This window comes from Coturnix japonica, chromosome 23 (assembly GCF_054131305.1).
Source record: "Coturnix japonica strain WE chromosome 23, WE-NBRP24, whole genome shotgun sequence".
NCBI lineage: Eukaryota > Metazoa > Chordata > Aves > Galliformes > Phasianidae > Coturnix > Coturnix japonica.
The window spans coordinates 2,583,104-2,598,153 of record NC_140685.1 but is presented as its reverse complement, the minus strand read 5'-3'; the positions used below and the strand labels follow the sequence as shown (position 1 = coordinate 2,598,153).

Sequence of the window (15,050 nt, the reverse complement as noted above, 5' to 3'; positions counted from 1 at the left end):
TTTTAGGGAAGGTGAAGGGGAGCAGGATGAATGTGCTGAGTTCTTGCTGTGCTGGATGAGTGTGTCATGGGCAGGAGTGGAGCTCTGCTGCCCTGACAGTCAGGGCAATGAATTAACTCAATGAAAATGCAGGTAAAGGTGTTGGCTTTTGCTTTTTTCTAACGCTGTGAGGTTACAGTGTCCATAAAGAAAGCAGCCTGGCCTCTGGTTGCAGCTCCATCCTCTCCCTGCTTCCCCCCCGCCCTATAAAACAGCCATTATGTGTTTATAAGTTAGCACTCCGTGTCTGGTATAAAAGAAGACTTGTTCATAAACTTCGGGAGGGACAGTTTGGTGGGAATTTCACTTCCTTGGCACAAAACTTGGCTTTTTCCAGAAAATGTAATGCTATACCGGGCTCTTTAAAGTCCTCACATGCTATTTATTATTTTTATATTATCTATAAAAGACGCCAGTGCTGAGGATGGCACTACACCGAATTGGAAATGGAAGGAGAGAAGCCATCCCTCTGCATATGCTCGGATTTACTTCTCCTATTTATAAGGCCCATTCACTTCAGTGAGGACTGGAAGAGATTTCCTTGCTCACTGAGTCCAGAGCTCAGCTGTCACAAGCAAACTCACCCCGCATTTGCTTTAATCAGCTTTCCCATGATACTGCAAAACCATTCTGGACCTTCTCCCCATTGTTCACCTCTTTCCATTGCCAGCTCCATTGGGCTGCACCCAGAGAGCCCAGCGCTGCTGCCCACAGTTGGGGTGCCCCATTGCTGGTGATGGGCAATGGATGGCCCAGGGCAACCTGAGCTGGGGTTGAGTTGTCAAAACAAGATGTATTTATGACGGAGTTCCTGCCTGCTTTTTCAAAGGCACTCGAGTCCCTGCCAGATCTTCAATGCATTCACATCCCCAGGAGATGCATTCAGCACAATAATGAATATTTCACGGTAAATATTGCCTTGTCACAAAGCTGGCACGAGCAGCAGCGGGCTGTGAAGGCATCGGTGTCAGCTGAGGAGCAGCAATCAGTGCTGGGCTATGGCTGTTGTTAGCACTGACACCAAAGGGCTCTGCGAGGGAGCACAGAGCACACACGGGCTCTGAGCACCAGCTCATGCTGCACTGACCCATCCCATCCCCTCCATCCCCTATGGGAGAAAATCCTCATGCAATGCTTTTGGGGACAGGGCAGCAGCTCTGGGTTTAATAACAATTTCTGTCCAGGAGGAAATGCAGCATGTTTCCTTCTGCTGCTGCCCTGCATTGCTCTGCAGCTTCCTGCTGTTGCCCGTCAGCCTCAGTCTGTGTGTCCCCAACGTGTGCAGCACTGCCGCGTTTACGTGCACTACTTCTTGGGAGCTGTCAAGGAATAATTATGCCCCATTAACCCAGTATCGTTAATAGCTCACACTTAACAGGGCGTGTTCCATCTCGGGTCGTCTAATTAATTACTCAAGTCCATAAACTCCCATTGCACTGAAACCGTGCAAAGGATTTGCACCCTCTAAACTCCTTCCTCCCCCCCCAGTGCAAAGCGTGGCAGGGGGGGGTCTGCACACAACACACAGCACACAGCCCGTGCAGGGCTGAGCCCTGTGAGCACAGCCTGGGGGGGCAGAGCGGATCCGAATGGGGCTGAGCAGAGCTGGAGGAGCTCTGGTGGTAACTGCACTGCTGGAAAAACACGTCGGGTCTGGCGCTGGGATGGTTCCTGCACAGAAAACATGACACTATTGACAAAGAGCCGTCTCTAATATCCTTTTCCAGCTTGGAAAGAGGAGTTTATTTTAATACATCCTTTTTTAATTGCCATGAGCTGGACTTGTAAATATTGTAAGTGGTTGAGTAATCGTCATCTGCTCGCGGACTGAGAGCGGGGATGGGTTATTTTCCGCTCTTGGAGCCCCAGTGTGTTCCCACAGCTCTGCTGGGATTACTGCGGGCAGACACCGACCTGGAGCCCAATGCTGGAGGGCCCAGAGTGGGGCTGTGCTCAAGGATGTGGGGCAGTGTCCTCACCGTGGGGCAGAGCTGTGCTGTGCCCACCAGCATTGCTCCATGTTTGCTTTCCAAAGGCAGGTACAGCGCCAACAGCTCTGCTCGCACTCTGCAGAGTTCCCTGGAAGTGGGAGTAGTTTGCATTGGAAACAATTTCCTGATGCAATTTGGGTTTCCTCCCCAATAATCCTTTCCCCCGGCGGGACGGTACAGAGGGATTCCAGAGCAGCCCTCGCAATGAGCTGAACGTATCCCCTGTAATCTTTGTGAGGCAGATGTCAGAGCAGGACGATACTCCGCAGGCACAGCTAAAGAATTAATTTGAGGGGTCAGTGAGAGAAAAGCGACGTGAGTCGGGGGCTCATGAGAATGGAGACGTGCCGGGGGGGGGCAGCGGGGTGTTGGGGGGGAGGAGGGAGAGGGTGTAATTGCAAAAGAGCAATTGTAGAAGATGAAGGCAGCCACCTTACCGCCTGGTCTCATCTCTTCCAGGAATGCTGGTGGTGATCGTGCTGCTGTTGATTGCCATCGCCGTGGTCGCTGTCTGGCCCACCAAGTAGGGGGGGCCCGGTGGGAGCTGCAGCTGAGCTCTGCAGAGAGCCCTGTGCTGCACAAAGCCCCCTGTGCTTCCAGTGAGCCCCACAGCGTCAGCATGAAGCCGTGTCCATCAGATGTCCCTCCACTCGGCACACGGCTGAGCACACTCTCCCTGCCTGGATTTCATACAGTAGGAGGACACAGCCATGCAATGGGTGATGTGTTCCCTGTCTGCCCGCTGCTGCTGGGCCCCTGGGTGCACAGTGTGCATGGCCGTGCCCAAAGCACACCCACTGCTGCTCTGCTGTGCCCTGGGACGTGTGCTGGTGTCTGTGCTCCCATCTCGGGGCCGAGATCTGCCTCCTTCTTTTATACCTTTAAACTGAAGGGAAGGATGACTTATTACAAAAGCGATCCTGGACACTCACACGTGGCCAAACAAGGAGAAAATAAAACGTTGTTATTTTGTTATCTTTGCCAATTTGATTTCAGACTTGGTAGAGCAAGCAATAACTACAGAATAAAAGCTGGTCCATTTCTATACGACTTGTCTGCCTGCTGTCAGTGCTCGCATTCACCCCATGGCACACAGCACCTGGGGGCTGACTTTGGGGAGGGGGTTCTGCTGCCTCCCAGAGAGACCCCCCAGCTTTGTGACATCTGACATTGCCGTCCCTGGCTGTGGCCATGGGGGTCAACCCAGGAGCCCATTTGCTGCTTCACACCGCGCTGAGATCTCAGGAACTGGGGGGTTGGGGGAATGTGGGGTGGGATGGGACCCCACTGCACCATTTGTCCCCGCAGTAAAGATCTGAGATTTCTGCCCTCTGTGATGTTTTGGAATGAATAAATCAATGGAGCCACCAAGAGCGTGGGTCACACGGGCTGACCCCGGGGCCGCCTGCAGCACCATTAACAGCACCGTTTGCTTGGGGGTTTTTCGTCCTCTAGGGCTGAAATCCCCAATCCATGTAGGGATGAGGAGCACTGTGGGGCTCTGCTGTGCCCCATCCCAGCCATGGGTTGGCGCCCAGAGGTGTCCCCACAGCATGGGGGCAATGGGAAGCAGAGCTGCTCTCACACCGGGACGGTTTGTAAGAGTTTATTCAATGTGTTTCTGACTTCAGTTCTAGCAGTGGGCAATGGGCAGTTACAGGCTCCTTTGGGTTCAGTTACAGCCAGTCTAAAGAAGGAAGAAAAAAATAACCCCCAAAAAGGGACTAAAATAAAGAAACCCCGACAGTAACAAAAACAAGAAGAAAATCCACAACTTTGTTCTCTTTTTTTTTTTTTCCACGTGTCATTAAATATATTCATATATAATAACCATAATATATTAGTATGCATCGTAAAGAGACGTTGCCCAAAGCCGTATGCGATGGTCGTAACTAAACAACATTTACAATTCCAAGATATTAACAGAAATAATCGAAATGAAACAATAAAAAAAAAATGAACACAGGTTTGTGACAGCTCCGGGACCGAGAGGAGGCGGCTGCACGGGGACGGATGTGATGCAGGAGGTGGTGGTGGTGGTTTTGGTGGTGGTTTTAATGGTGGTTTTGGTGTTTGTGCGGCTCCTCGGCCCCATCCCAACCTCTGCTGATGCCCCCAGGGTTGTCCCCATATCCCAGCGCTGTGGGTTGGTGCCCCGAGGGGTGCCAGGCTCATGGGGTGAGTGTGCGATTGGTGTGTAATGGTGACACGGCAGAGCTCTGGCCGTGCTGGTGATGTTTGGGGTTGAAGCTTTGCCCTGCTGGGTGATGGCCATGGGTTCCCCTGGGGTGATGCTGGGGCTGTGGGGGATGCAGGGAAGGGCTGCACCCATGGGCACCTTAATGCTGGGGGATGTCCCAAGGGATGGGCACCAGTGGCAGCAGTGGCACCATTTGCACCAAGGGCATGAATTGTACCAGTGACACCAGTGGCACCAGTTGCTCCCCCAGTCGTGCTTACAGGGCCATGAATGGGGCTGGAACCCCAGGGCCACCAAGCCCTGGTAGCCATATGGGAGCTGGCTGGTGGTGGAGCAGAGCTGGGAGCACTGTGGCTGTGCTGGGGGCTGGGGAAGGTGCTCAGGGGGCACAGGGTATCCCTGTGGGTATCCTTGTGTGCCCTGTGCTCACTTCCCTGCTGTGCAGGACAGAAAAGGACTTGGGGATGGATTCTTGGTGGTCACAGTCCCTTTGGATGCATGGCTGCTGGCTCACATTGGGCACTGCAGTGGGGAAACTGAGCTCCATGCTGGGTGAGGGGATGAGTAGAGCTGGGCTGAGGGGCTGCTTTTCCACCAGACCCCTTCCTATGGGGCTGGGGGTTCCGCAGAGCTCCCTCCCTCCCCCCCTCCCTCCCTCCGTGGCGGCTGCTGCCCTGGAGCCCTCTGCATTGCACCTATTTACACGGCTGCCTCGCTTTATGGTGGTTTATGTCATTACATAAATATTGTCGATTGCTATAAAACAAGGCAAAAACGGCTGGAAAATGTCATAAAATGGATGTTTCCAAGTTTCCTGAAAGGAAAAAGAGCAGGGAGGTTTTGCTTTGCGTAGCGACTGAATGTTTGCTTCCCCCCCAGGTACCGCGCTGCCCTCACAGCCATGGACCAGGGACCCCAGGAGCCCTTAATGTGCCATGGGGCTGTGCCATGGGGCTGTGCCATGGGGCTGAGTAGTGCCACGGCATCTGGCCTTGTTCTGGGGGCTGTGTTTGCTGTCCTGGCACAGGAATGAGCCCATGGAAGTCATGGGGCAGCCATGGTCGGGTGTTTCCATGGGGTGAAAGTGCAGCCTGCACCTTGTCCTGCCCTGGACCCACTGCAGCACCGAGGGGCCCAGGATGGCTGTGCCAGCTCCTGTGCTGGGCTGCTGCTGTAAGCTGGGGTCCATGTTCTGGGTAGGGCTCCTTCAGCATCTGTGCTCCTGGATACCTGGTGTGGGTGCAGCACTGGCAGTTTGGTGTCGGGTTGTTTCACTGTTGGTTTGGTGCTGGTTCAGCGTTGGTTTGATGTTGGGTATCAGTTTGGTGCCTGTTTGTTATCAGCTCCACATCGGTTCTGAGCCACTCCGGTGCCATCAGTGTCGGTTCGGTGCAGGTTTGGTGCCTGGCAGCAGCACAGTGCTGTCTGTCCTTTCAATGTCCAGCTGTCCATTCGGTGCCATCTCAGTGCCCCTGGGTGCCCCCACTACCCCCTTCACCCCACTGCTCCACACCCCCTCCTCCACCCGGCGCTTTTATCGCCACATCTGCAGTTCCATCGTTGGGTTTCATGTATTTTTGTTACCATTTCCTCAATACAACACGCCATGAGCCCCCCGCTCCCACCCCCCCACCCACCCCCAGCAGCTCTCAGTCCATCACCTCTCCTCCCTACGCCTTCCTACACTTCCCCTTCTTCTCCCTCTGCTGGAACTTCCTCAGCCGCCGTGCCCATGTGTCCCGCCATTGGATCACCAGGCTGCTCTTATCCGCGATGATGCCGCTCTGGTCTGGAGAGTCCTCAGTGCTGCCCAGCAGGAGGTACTTCTTCATGGGCTTCACCTTGGGGCACTTGCAGGCGATGTCCTTGGCGTGCACCCACAGGGTCTGGTCCCCGCGCCGCAGCCGGTTGCTGCCTTGTTTGTAGACGGAGATGATGTTGACGGTGAACTTCCACCAGTCGGCATTTTTTTCCGCTTTCAGGATGTGGATCTGCACAGCTGGAAAAGGAGGAGGGAGAGGAGAAAGGTTGTGACGTGTGTGAGCTTAAAGAGGAGCTCAGCCTCACCCCTCCACCCTTGCACGCACACTGTGCACCCCTTCACTCCACATTGCACACCCCTCCATTGCACACTACAGAGTATCGGTACTTTTCCTGCTAAGCATGGCATGAACACCAGCTGCTTTCATTAAAGCAAAAAAAAAAAAGAAGAAGAAGAATTAAACAAACACCCGAAAGCTCTGACCGCGTATTTCCCAGCCTGGTGTGAAGGTAACAAAATGTGAACATCGGCCAAATTTCAGTTTTTGGAAACAAAATCTTTCCAAAAGAGATTAAACCTTTGACCTGCCCGGCTCTACGCTGACAGCATGGAGAGAGTGACTGGGAAGGAACCAGGAGGAGCTCACAGGGCACCCCATACTGACCCATGGTGTGGGGAGAACTGCCTCTGCCTGTGGGGTGGAGGGAGTGAAGCTGAGGGGCAGGTTGGCACTGCCACTGCTGTGCTGAATCCCATATGTGGCCCCACTGCATCCCACGTGGAGACCCACAGCAGCCCATTCATAGCCCCACATGAAGCCCTGCTGCATTCCATGTGCAGCCCCACTGCACCCCATGCAGATCCCCACTGCACCCCATGCAGATCTACACTGCATCCCATGCAAAGTCCTACTACATCCCACATGGAGATCAATGGTGTCCTATTCTTAGCCCCATTACATCCCATGCTCAGCCCCACTGCATCCCACATGAAGACCCACAGCATCCCATGCTCAGCCCCACAGCATCCCATGCTCAGCCCCACTGCATCCCACACGCAGAGGATATAGGGCAGAGCCTTTGGGACCGCAGTGATGACACTGGGAATGGAAAGCGCTGCATCCTCCCCCGCTGGAGCAAAACGTTCATATGGGATATATATATATATATTTCCTTTTTACTATTATTATTTCTTTTAACATAGTTGGCAAAGGCACTGACTGAGCTTTGCCTCTCCAGCCGCCAGTTTCCTACTGCCTCAGTATCAGGGATTTACAGCCCCTAAGCCTGGTGGGGCACAGGGCCATCCCAGCCCCACACCTCTGCTGGGGCTCTCTCTCCCTGTAGTGGGGCAGTGGGCACAGTGCTGCAGGACCCCCCCCTTCCCACTCCCCCCTCCCTCCCCATCACTGCTGCACTGCAAATATTTGCACTTGTGGGAAAGAGCCCGATTTATCAAAAGGAAAACCAACAAAAAACCCACCGCCACGGGACCCAAAGAGGAGAGATAGGGGAAGTGAATCGGGGACAACATCCCCTTTCAGTCCGTGAATGGGGCGGGCAGCTCAAAGGCCCCATTGAGGAGCGTGGGGTGATAGCAGCCAGCAGAGCCTGCAGGAGCAGCAGCTCCGTTCAGCTCATTAGGGCCTTTTAGGACATTCAGTGTAGTGGTGCCATGGAACAGTGAGGAAAAGAGTCTCCTAATTGGCGTCCCGCTGTGGTGTCACTCAGAGGGGCTACGTTACCCCCCTGCAACTCTTCAGCCCTTTCTTCCCTCTCAGCTCTACTGGAAATGTGAGCTGTCCCAGCACTGAGCCGCCCCATTGCCAGTCCCACAGCATCGCTCATCCCCTATCCCAAAGCATTGCTGTCCTGGAGCATCACTGATCCCAAAGCATTCCTTATCTCAAAGCACTGCTGACTCTGTAGCATCACTCATCCCATGGCACTGCCTACCCCACAGCATCATCTACCCTGCAGCATTGCCTATCCCATCCCACAGCATCACTTCTCCCACAGCATCTCTTATTCCTCAGCATCACTTCTCCCATAGCATCTCTGATCCCATAGCATCTCATATCCCATAACACCTCATGTCCCATAGCATCTCTTATCCCACAACATCACTTATTCCACGGCATCTCTTAACCCATAACATCTCTTATCCCATAGTATCCTTTATTCCATAACATCTTCTATCCCACAGCATCACTTTCCCATAGTATCTCTTATCCCATAACATCTCTTATCCCATAACACTAATCCCACAGCACTGCCCGCCCCACAGCACAGCTGGCTTTGGGGTAGCTGCACTCACCATAGTCCTTCTTGCAGTACTTCTTCATGTTGATCTTTAACTTCCCCTTGGAGGCTTTGCAGTACGAATCACAGTCTGTGGGGCAGAGGAGGGGCAGGGAAACACCATTAATGGGCCAGAACATGAAGAGGAGCTGTGGGGGGATGTACCCAGACACCCCTCTGTGGGGCCGGGGCTGACAGCAGTTCTGTCTCTCATATGGCACAGAGACATATAGGTTAGATATAGGATGGATATGGGATGGATGTAGGTTGGATTTGGGATGGATGTGGAATGGATATGGAATGGATGTAGGTTGGATATAGGATGGATGTGGGATGGATGGGATGCAGGCTGTGGGCTCGGGGCTGCAAATTGCAGTGCTCGCAGTTCCTAAAGGGTCTCTAATACTCCACCAAAGCCACATGTCGGGAACGGAAATGAATGGTCCTCAATCCTGACATGACAGAGCAATTACAGCCTCATTTCTTGGCTGGGGTGTGTAACTCAAACTGCAGGTTTGAGGCTTCGAATCCCCATGGGATTTACATTTCTAATCCTGATTTATACAGCTGAATTCCCATTGATTTCCCCCAGGTCAGGCCCTAAATGCCGCTGTGGGCTGACAGCCAGCACGGGGGTGCCAAAGCTCATGGAGCACCCTCTGCCCCACAGCCCTGCCCCACATCCAACCCCACACAGGATCTCCACCCCACAGCCTCTTCCCAAAGCACAGTGCCTGGGATGCCCCAGAGCTGCCTTATGGCCGCGCCATGGGGCCATCTGCCCCACGCGAGGGGCAGCAGGATTCACTCCCACCCAGGAGAACTGCCTGAATCTCTCCCTTGGAACAAGGAGTGTGAACGAGCCCCGTGGAAACCTCCTTTTCTTCTGGCTGAGCAAGATTGATTGGAAAACAAATTGGCGCAAATAAAGCATGTAATTAGATTAAAGCCTCTCCCCGCAGCGCTGGGGATGGAAAGCAGGGACGGGTGCTCGGCAGTGTTGGCTGCCCAATAACATCCCAACCTGACACCCCCTCCTCATTCGCAGCGCTGCAGACCCAGACGGAGCTGCACCGATCCCATCACCTGGTTCTATTTAAACCCTCCTGCTGAAATCATCCACCTCCGGTAATCACTCCCACCCCGGTATGGGTTAAAGCAGATCAGACAGCGGTGACTGGCAGCTCTGTAAACCATTTTCTCCCATTGGGATGAAGCAGAACCAGGCAGGGCCCCCAAAAGTTCGATGCTTCCACCCCAGCTCTGCCTTCGTGCTCAGTTAGAGGGGTCGGGTTGGATCCCTCACTGGGATGTGGGGCAGCAGGGGGTCACTCTGGGTAACCATAGGGATGGAGGGGACCACAGTGATGCTGGTGCAGAGACATGGCAGGGGAATGGGCTCTTGGGGTTACCCCTGATCACCCCATGTGCTCCCATAAGCCCAGCCTGGGTTGGAAAACTCCAATATCGGGGGCACAGAAGTTATCTGAGTCTCTCAGGTCAGCGCAATAATTTGGTCTATTTGTCATGTTAAGGCAAGAAAAGATGGTGGCACTGAGGGGCTGTGGAGGGGGACACACGTACCTGCGGGCTCCTCTGTGCTGCTGGCAGCTGTGGGGGGCGGCGCGGCGGGGATCTCTGCAGGACAAGAGGGGACAGAGGTTAGATGTTAGAGATGCAGGGTTAGTCCCAGTGCAGAGCAGCTGAGCCCTGCCTGCCCCCCAGCATCGCTCCTGGCACTTTTGGAGCATCCCTGGGATCACTGCTGGTGGTTGGGAGGGTGTTGGAGGAAGGGAGGTGAGCTCATGGCTGTGCTGAAATGCTGTGTCTGTCTTTGCTTAGCGCAGCGCATCCCCAGGGGGTGACGCAAGGGGAATTTACCCTCTGGTTCACCACGGTCGCGGGCTCTGGGGGAGGACAGCCCTTTGCTCACAGTGTCTGCAGGGCACAGCACGGCACTGAGGGAAAGCAGCGTTTGGGCTGGGCTCATGCCACCCCACTGCAGCACGGGGAAGGAGAAGTGACCAAAAACCAGCCTGGAACATGGATTTTCTACATCAGAAAGTGAAGAAAGGATTCCTGCTCCATAATTTGTTGGTGAGATCCGACACAGGCTGTTGGCCAATGCACCCTACAGTGTGAGCTGCTCAGTGTGCTCAGGGTTCCCTCTCTGCACCTACTTATGCAGGGCGCGATGGGTGAGCGGCTCTGCTGGTAGCCCTTGGCGCAGCGGTTGCAGGTGATGCCGGTGACGCCGTCCTTGCATGGACATTGCCCTGTGGTCTGGTTGCAGGTTTGGCCGGCAGCGCCCACGGGATGGCAATCACACTCTGCAGGGGGAACACAACAGGAGGGGGGTCAGGAGGAAAAATACACACAGGGTAGGTGGAGAGGGGAGTTAGCAGGGCTGCAAAGGGAGTGGGCTGGTGGCAGAGTGTGTGAGCAGAGCAGCAGCACAGCAGTTAATGCAAAAGTGAGCATATGAGGGCAGGGTTACACAAGGAGAGGGAAAGGGCACCGGGAGCACAGGAAGCAGGCAGGGCTTTGGGGAGCACGGCTGAGACCTCTGGGGTGGGGGGGACACTGTGAGCAAAATGTGGGGGTGGGGGGTGGAAAAGGGGAAAGATTAAAGAAAGGTATAAGGAAAGTGGGGGAAAAAGCAAAAGGAAGGAAAAGGGGGAAAAAAGGAAGAAAGGAAATGAGGAAAAGGGGGGAAAAAAGGAGGAATGAGGGGGTGGGGAAAAGAAAGAAATGGATGGGAAAGGAAAAATAGGAATAAAAGGCAAGGAAAAGAGAAAAAATGGAAATGGAAAAAGGAAGAAGAGAAATGAGAAGGAAGGAAAAGAAAAAAATGAAAAAAGAGGAAGAAAGGAAGAAATCAAAAAGAGGGCAGGGAAATGAGATGGGGGGAAAGAAAGGAAGGAAGAAAAAAAGGAAAAAATAGAGGGGGGGAAAAAGGGGGGAAAGAGGGGGGTGAAAAGGAGGAAAGAGAAAAGGGGGAAGGGAAGGGAAGGGAAGGGAAGGGAAGGGAAGGGAAGGGAAGGGAAGGGAAGGGAAGGGAAGGGAAGGGAAGGGAAGGGAAGGGAAGGGAAGGGAAGGGAAGGGAAGGGAAGGGAAGGGAAGGGAAGGGAAGGGAAGGGAAGGGAAGGGAAGGGAAGGGAAGGGAAGGGAAGGGAAGGGAAGGGAAGGGAAGGGAAGGGAAGGGAAGGGAAGGGAAGGGAAGGGAAAGGCAGCACACTGCAGCAGGTGCCTGAGATGTGGTTGAGGACAACATCAGATAATGGCTTCCCCCTGACTCAATGCCTTGGATGACTTGGAAAGGGCCTTAAAATAAAGTGCATGGAAACTGCCCAACATGTGGGACCTTCCACAGCGTGCACAGGCCCTGCCCCAAGTGTGGAACCTGCCCAATGTGGCCAGAGGATTTTTGGGCTGGCAGCTGAAAGCCTGAGGGATGCACGGGTGGGAGGAGCACTGGAGGGTCCCCGCCAGCTGCAAGCACTTCAGCTCCAGCCGCCTGCGAACATCTGGCTGATTGCAGCCGAGCACAGAAGAGCCAGGAGATAGCAGGTTGTGCTTGGAGAGGGGTAGAGCCACGTTGAATAGCACATCAGGACGCTATAGAAATCAGCGTCGGGCCCTCAGCCTGAGTGAAAGGCAGGAGGAGCACCCAGGAGGCGGCAGCGGTGCCAAGAGATGGTGGAGGGGTGCCAAGGCGTGCGCCATGCCCGGGTCAGACAGGTGCTGCTCCTCCAGGAAGGCACAAAGGGACATTCAGTGCTCTCAAAGAGGAACCTATTCCAGCGATCAAAGGAAACGCTTCCTTGCACCGCACATAATTAACTCGTAGAGCCTCGTGCTACGAGACACCATGGCAAAGACCCAACAGGATTAGATGGGCCCGTGAATGAGAACATCTGTAGTTACATTAGCTGGGATTAATATCTATACAGATATAGGCACTCCTGGCCAGCTCCTCTCTGCCTGCAGCTAGGAGGAGATTTCCCCTGGGGATGTGCTAGTGCAGAACTGGGGGTCTGTGTCCTTGTCTTGGGCTGCAGGACTAATCACTGCCCCTTGTGTAGAGCTGCTGAGACACACCAACATCCACCAGAGCATCAGCAATATCAGGATATGGGGGTTGGGACTGAGAAAATCTGCAGGAAGTCTTCAGACTGTGCATGAAATGATGTAAAATAACCTGGCAAAATGTTGGAACTTGTTGGGGTATCTCTGTCCCACCAAAGGCAGACGGTGTAGCATGACAAAAATGCAAACATTTTCCCAGCCTGGAATGCTGGTCAGAGGCACTGCCAGCTGCTAATCTTCCCCACACACGTGTGCTGAAAGGCAAACAGAGGCACAAAGCTCCGGGTTTAGCTTCCCTCAGGTGTGACCGAGGTGATCTGAAAGGACCGCCCTGATGGAGAATTAGCATCTTCCTGCTTTCTGGGCAGCTCCATCCTGGACAAGCTTTCAGAACAATGAAATCCCATTTGAGTGAACAACAGAAGGTGTGATCTCAGCTCGTGTCACACTTACTTACGCCATGGGGAAGAAAAAGCTGTGCACCTGATGTGCCTCCAGCCAGCCTGGCTTGGCCCTACCCACCCCAATTGCTGACTATAAGCAGAGGTTGAAACATTTCCTCCATTAACTCTGAACCCTAATGATGGCTTTCAAGATGTGCTGTGCAGAGTTTTGCCATGAGATCGCTGCCCTGCCTGCAATATTGTGAACTGGATTTACTTTGCCTAGGGATCATGTTCGCGCAGAGTGTTCCTCATCACATTCTCCTGGAGATTTAAAGCCTTTCTCACCAGCAGCACATGAATTCCCTCTTTTATCAGGCAAAGACAAATAATCTCCTGGCATTTCAGCTTCTGCCTTCCTGCACTGCTTCTCAGGGCTCTCCCATTTCCTCCTCCTGAGCTGGCACCTGGAGAAGCCAAGTGCTCTCCTCCTGGTAAGAGCTGCTGGAATTCCCTCCTTGTCTATGAGCTCTGCTGTTTGAGTACATCTTGAAGTGACTGCAGAGAGCTGCTGGGGATGCTGAGACCTGCAGGACCAGAGCATCGCTGCCTCCTTCTGCTGACTTTGCTGGCAAACCTGGTTTATTATTATTTTTTTTTTCATTGAAAAATATCAGTTTTGATCAAAGACACCAAGGGGAAGGTGTGGGCAGGCAGAGAGGAGCAGGCACGGGACCTCATGTCACTGAAGCAATGTAGAGCTGAGCCTGCTCCTGTGGGAGAAATTGCTTTTTCCAAAGTTCAAGGGTTGGTAACAGGAGGGAGAGCAGATTGGAAAGTACTTTCATTGAGGAAATAAACTCAAACAGTCTCTCCTCCTGATGTGTTTTTAGCTTGGTCCCTGGGAAATGAGGCTCCTGCGGGTGGATTCTACCACTAATAATACTTCCATCAAATCTGTCAGTGAAGCCAATGCCTCAGAGCTGATGATCTTACCACAAACCCAAGGCGCAGGCAGCAGGTGAGCAAGGAGCTCAGCACAGGAATGGGAGGTCAATGGGACAGCCATGGTGGGAGGCGATTGTGATGATTCACATGCAGTTCCACAGGGAAGAGTAAACCCATGGACAAACCAAGCCCTGTGTTGGGCAGATCAATACTGTGGAAGTTCAGGGTTTCTCCAGAGATGTGATCACTCAGAATCAACCCAGCCCTGATGCAAGAATTTGACCCCAGCCCACCAGCACCAGGGGTTGGCTCATCTCACATAGCAAAGGGACAACAACTGGTCTTCAAGGAAGAAAAAAGTTGAAGAGAAGGAAGCTGGAAAACCACAGATTCCTTCCTTCCCTTGGAGGAAATCTGTAGAAAGTCTTGCATTGGACACAGCCTTGTGAAGCCATGAATGGGCTGGGCTAGACATGAGCATTGATGAGAAGTGGCTGGGGGAAAGGAAGCATCTCTCTTAGGATGCACCTCACCTCCCTCTAATGTGGGCAGCAAGGACAGATCTCTTGCACTGCCATCCAGCATCCTAACCCTAATCCTAAATCCAACCCCAACCCTAACACTATTCCTGACTTTAACTCCAACCTCAACCCTAACCCTAACTGTAACCCTAACCCTACAGTGCTGCGGGCATCAGAGCACCCAGCATCCCTAGGGGGGTGGGGGGCGGAGGTCTGCAAGGGCTCATCTCCTCCAGTTTGACCCCAAGAGATGCTCACTGAACTCAAAGCTGGTCCCGCAGCTCCCTCTATAGTTGATGGAGAGGGACGGGGCACATGGCCCACTGTCCCTGCCAAGAGCTCTGTTCCCCCTCCTTTAGAAACCAAATCCTGCTTTCCTCCCAGGTGTGCCCATAATGTCTATCATTTACCATCATTTGTCTTCAAAACTCATGCACACCCATCCTCAAAAATATGGGGCTGTTTTATGGCCAGGCTGTACAACCACATGGAGTTCTGTTCCAAGAAGATGACATCAGTGCCAATAGCCCGTCAGTTACCAGAGCTGAGTTTAATACCATGAGCTGATACAGCACTGATCTGCAGTGGGAGGAGCAGGTGGAGGTTGGAAAGAGCCAAATGTGGGGTTCCACCATGAGCACCAATGGGAAAAAGAAGAAAGCACAACAAATGGAAGCATAGCCTTGGTGCTTTGGGACCCCTCAGTGGGTCCCTGCCCGGTATGTATTGGGTTAAACAGGGTACATGTGAAAAAATCATATTCGCAACAGTTATTTCAGAGCAGGCCCTGAATCGGGGCCGTATAACAGGGGTTTAC

General features: G+C 53.3%; 2 protein-coding genes across 4 annotated transcripts in view; one reads left to right on the top strand and one right to left on the bottom strand.

The window, feature by feature from the left end:
* STX8 (syntaxin 8) overlaps nucleotides 1–6,230 on the top strand; it is a 69,493-nt gene extending 63,263 nt beyond the window's left edge. For 2 of the 3 annotated variants that reach the window (XR_014936743.1, XM_015879930.2), the window contains one exon: nucleotides 2,490–3,077. Coding sequence is in view for 2 of the 3 variants with exons in the window: in XM_015879930.2 (XP_015735416.1) it covers nucleotides 2,490–2,557 (68 nt within the window). In the remaining variant the exon portion in view is untranslated. Of the gene's footprint in view, nucleotides 1–2,489 lie in introns of all 3 variants that reach the window. The other variant, XM_015879927.3, reaches the window with a different exon arrangement.
* The window catches only part of NTN1 (netrin 1), a 45,427-nt gene continuing 34,182 nt past the window's right edge, over nucleotides 3,806–15,050 (bottom strand). The window contains exons 3-6 of the mRNA XM_015879925.3: nucleotides 10,473–10,622; nucleotides 9,877–9,930; nucleotides 8,309–8,383; nucleotides 3,806–6,229 (exon numbers count right to left, since the gene is read on the bottom strand). Coding sequence (XP_015735411.2) covers nucleotides 5,901–6,229; nucleotides 8,309–8,383; nucleotides 9,877–9,930; nucleotides 10,473–10,622 — 608 coding nt within the window. The 3' untranslated portion in view covers nucleotides 3,806–5,900. The remainder of the gene's footprint in view (nucleotides 6,230–8,308; nucleotides 8,384–9,876; nucleotides 9,931–10,472; nucleotides 10,623–15,050) is intronic.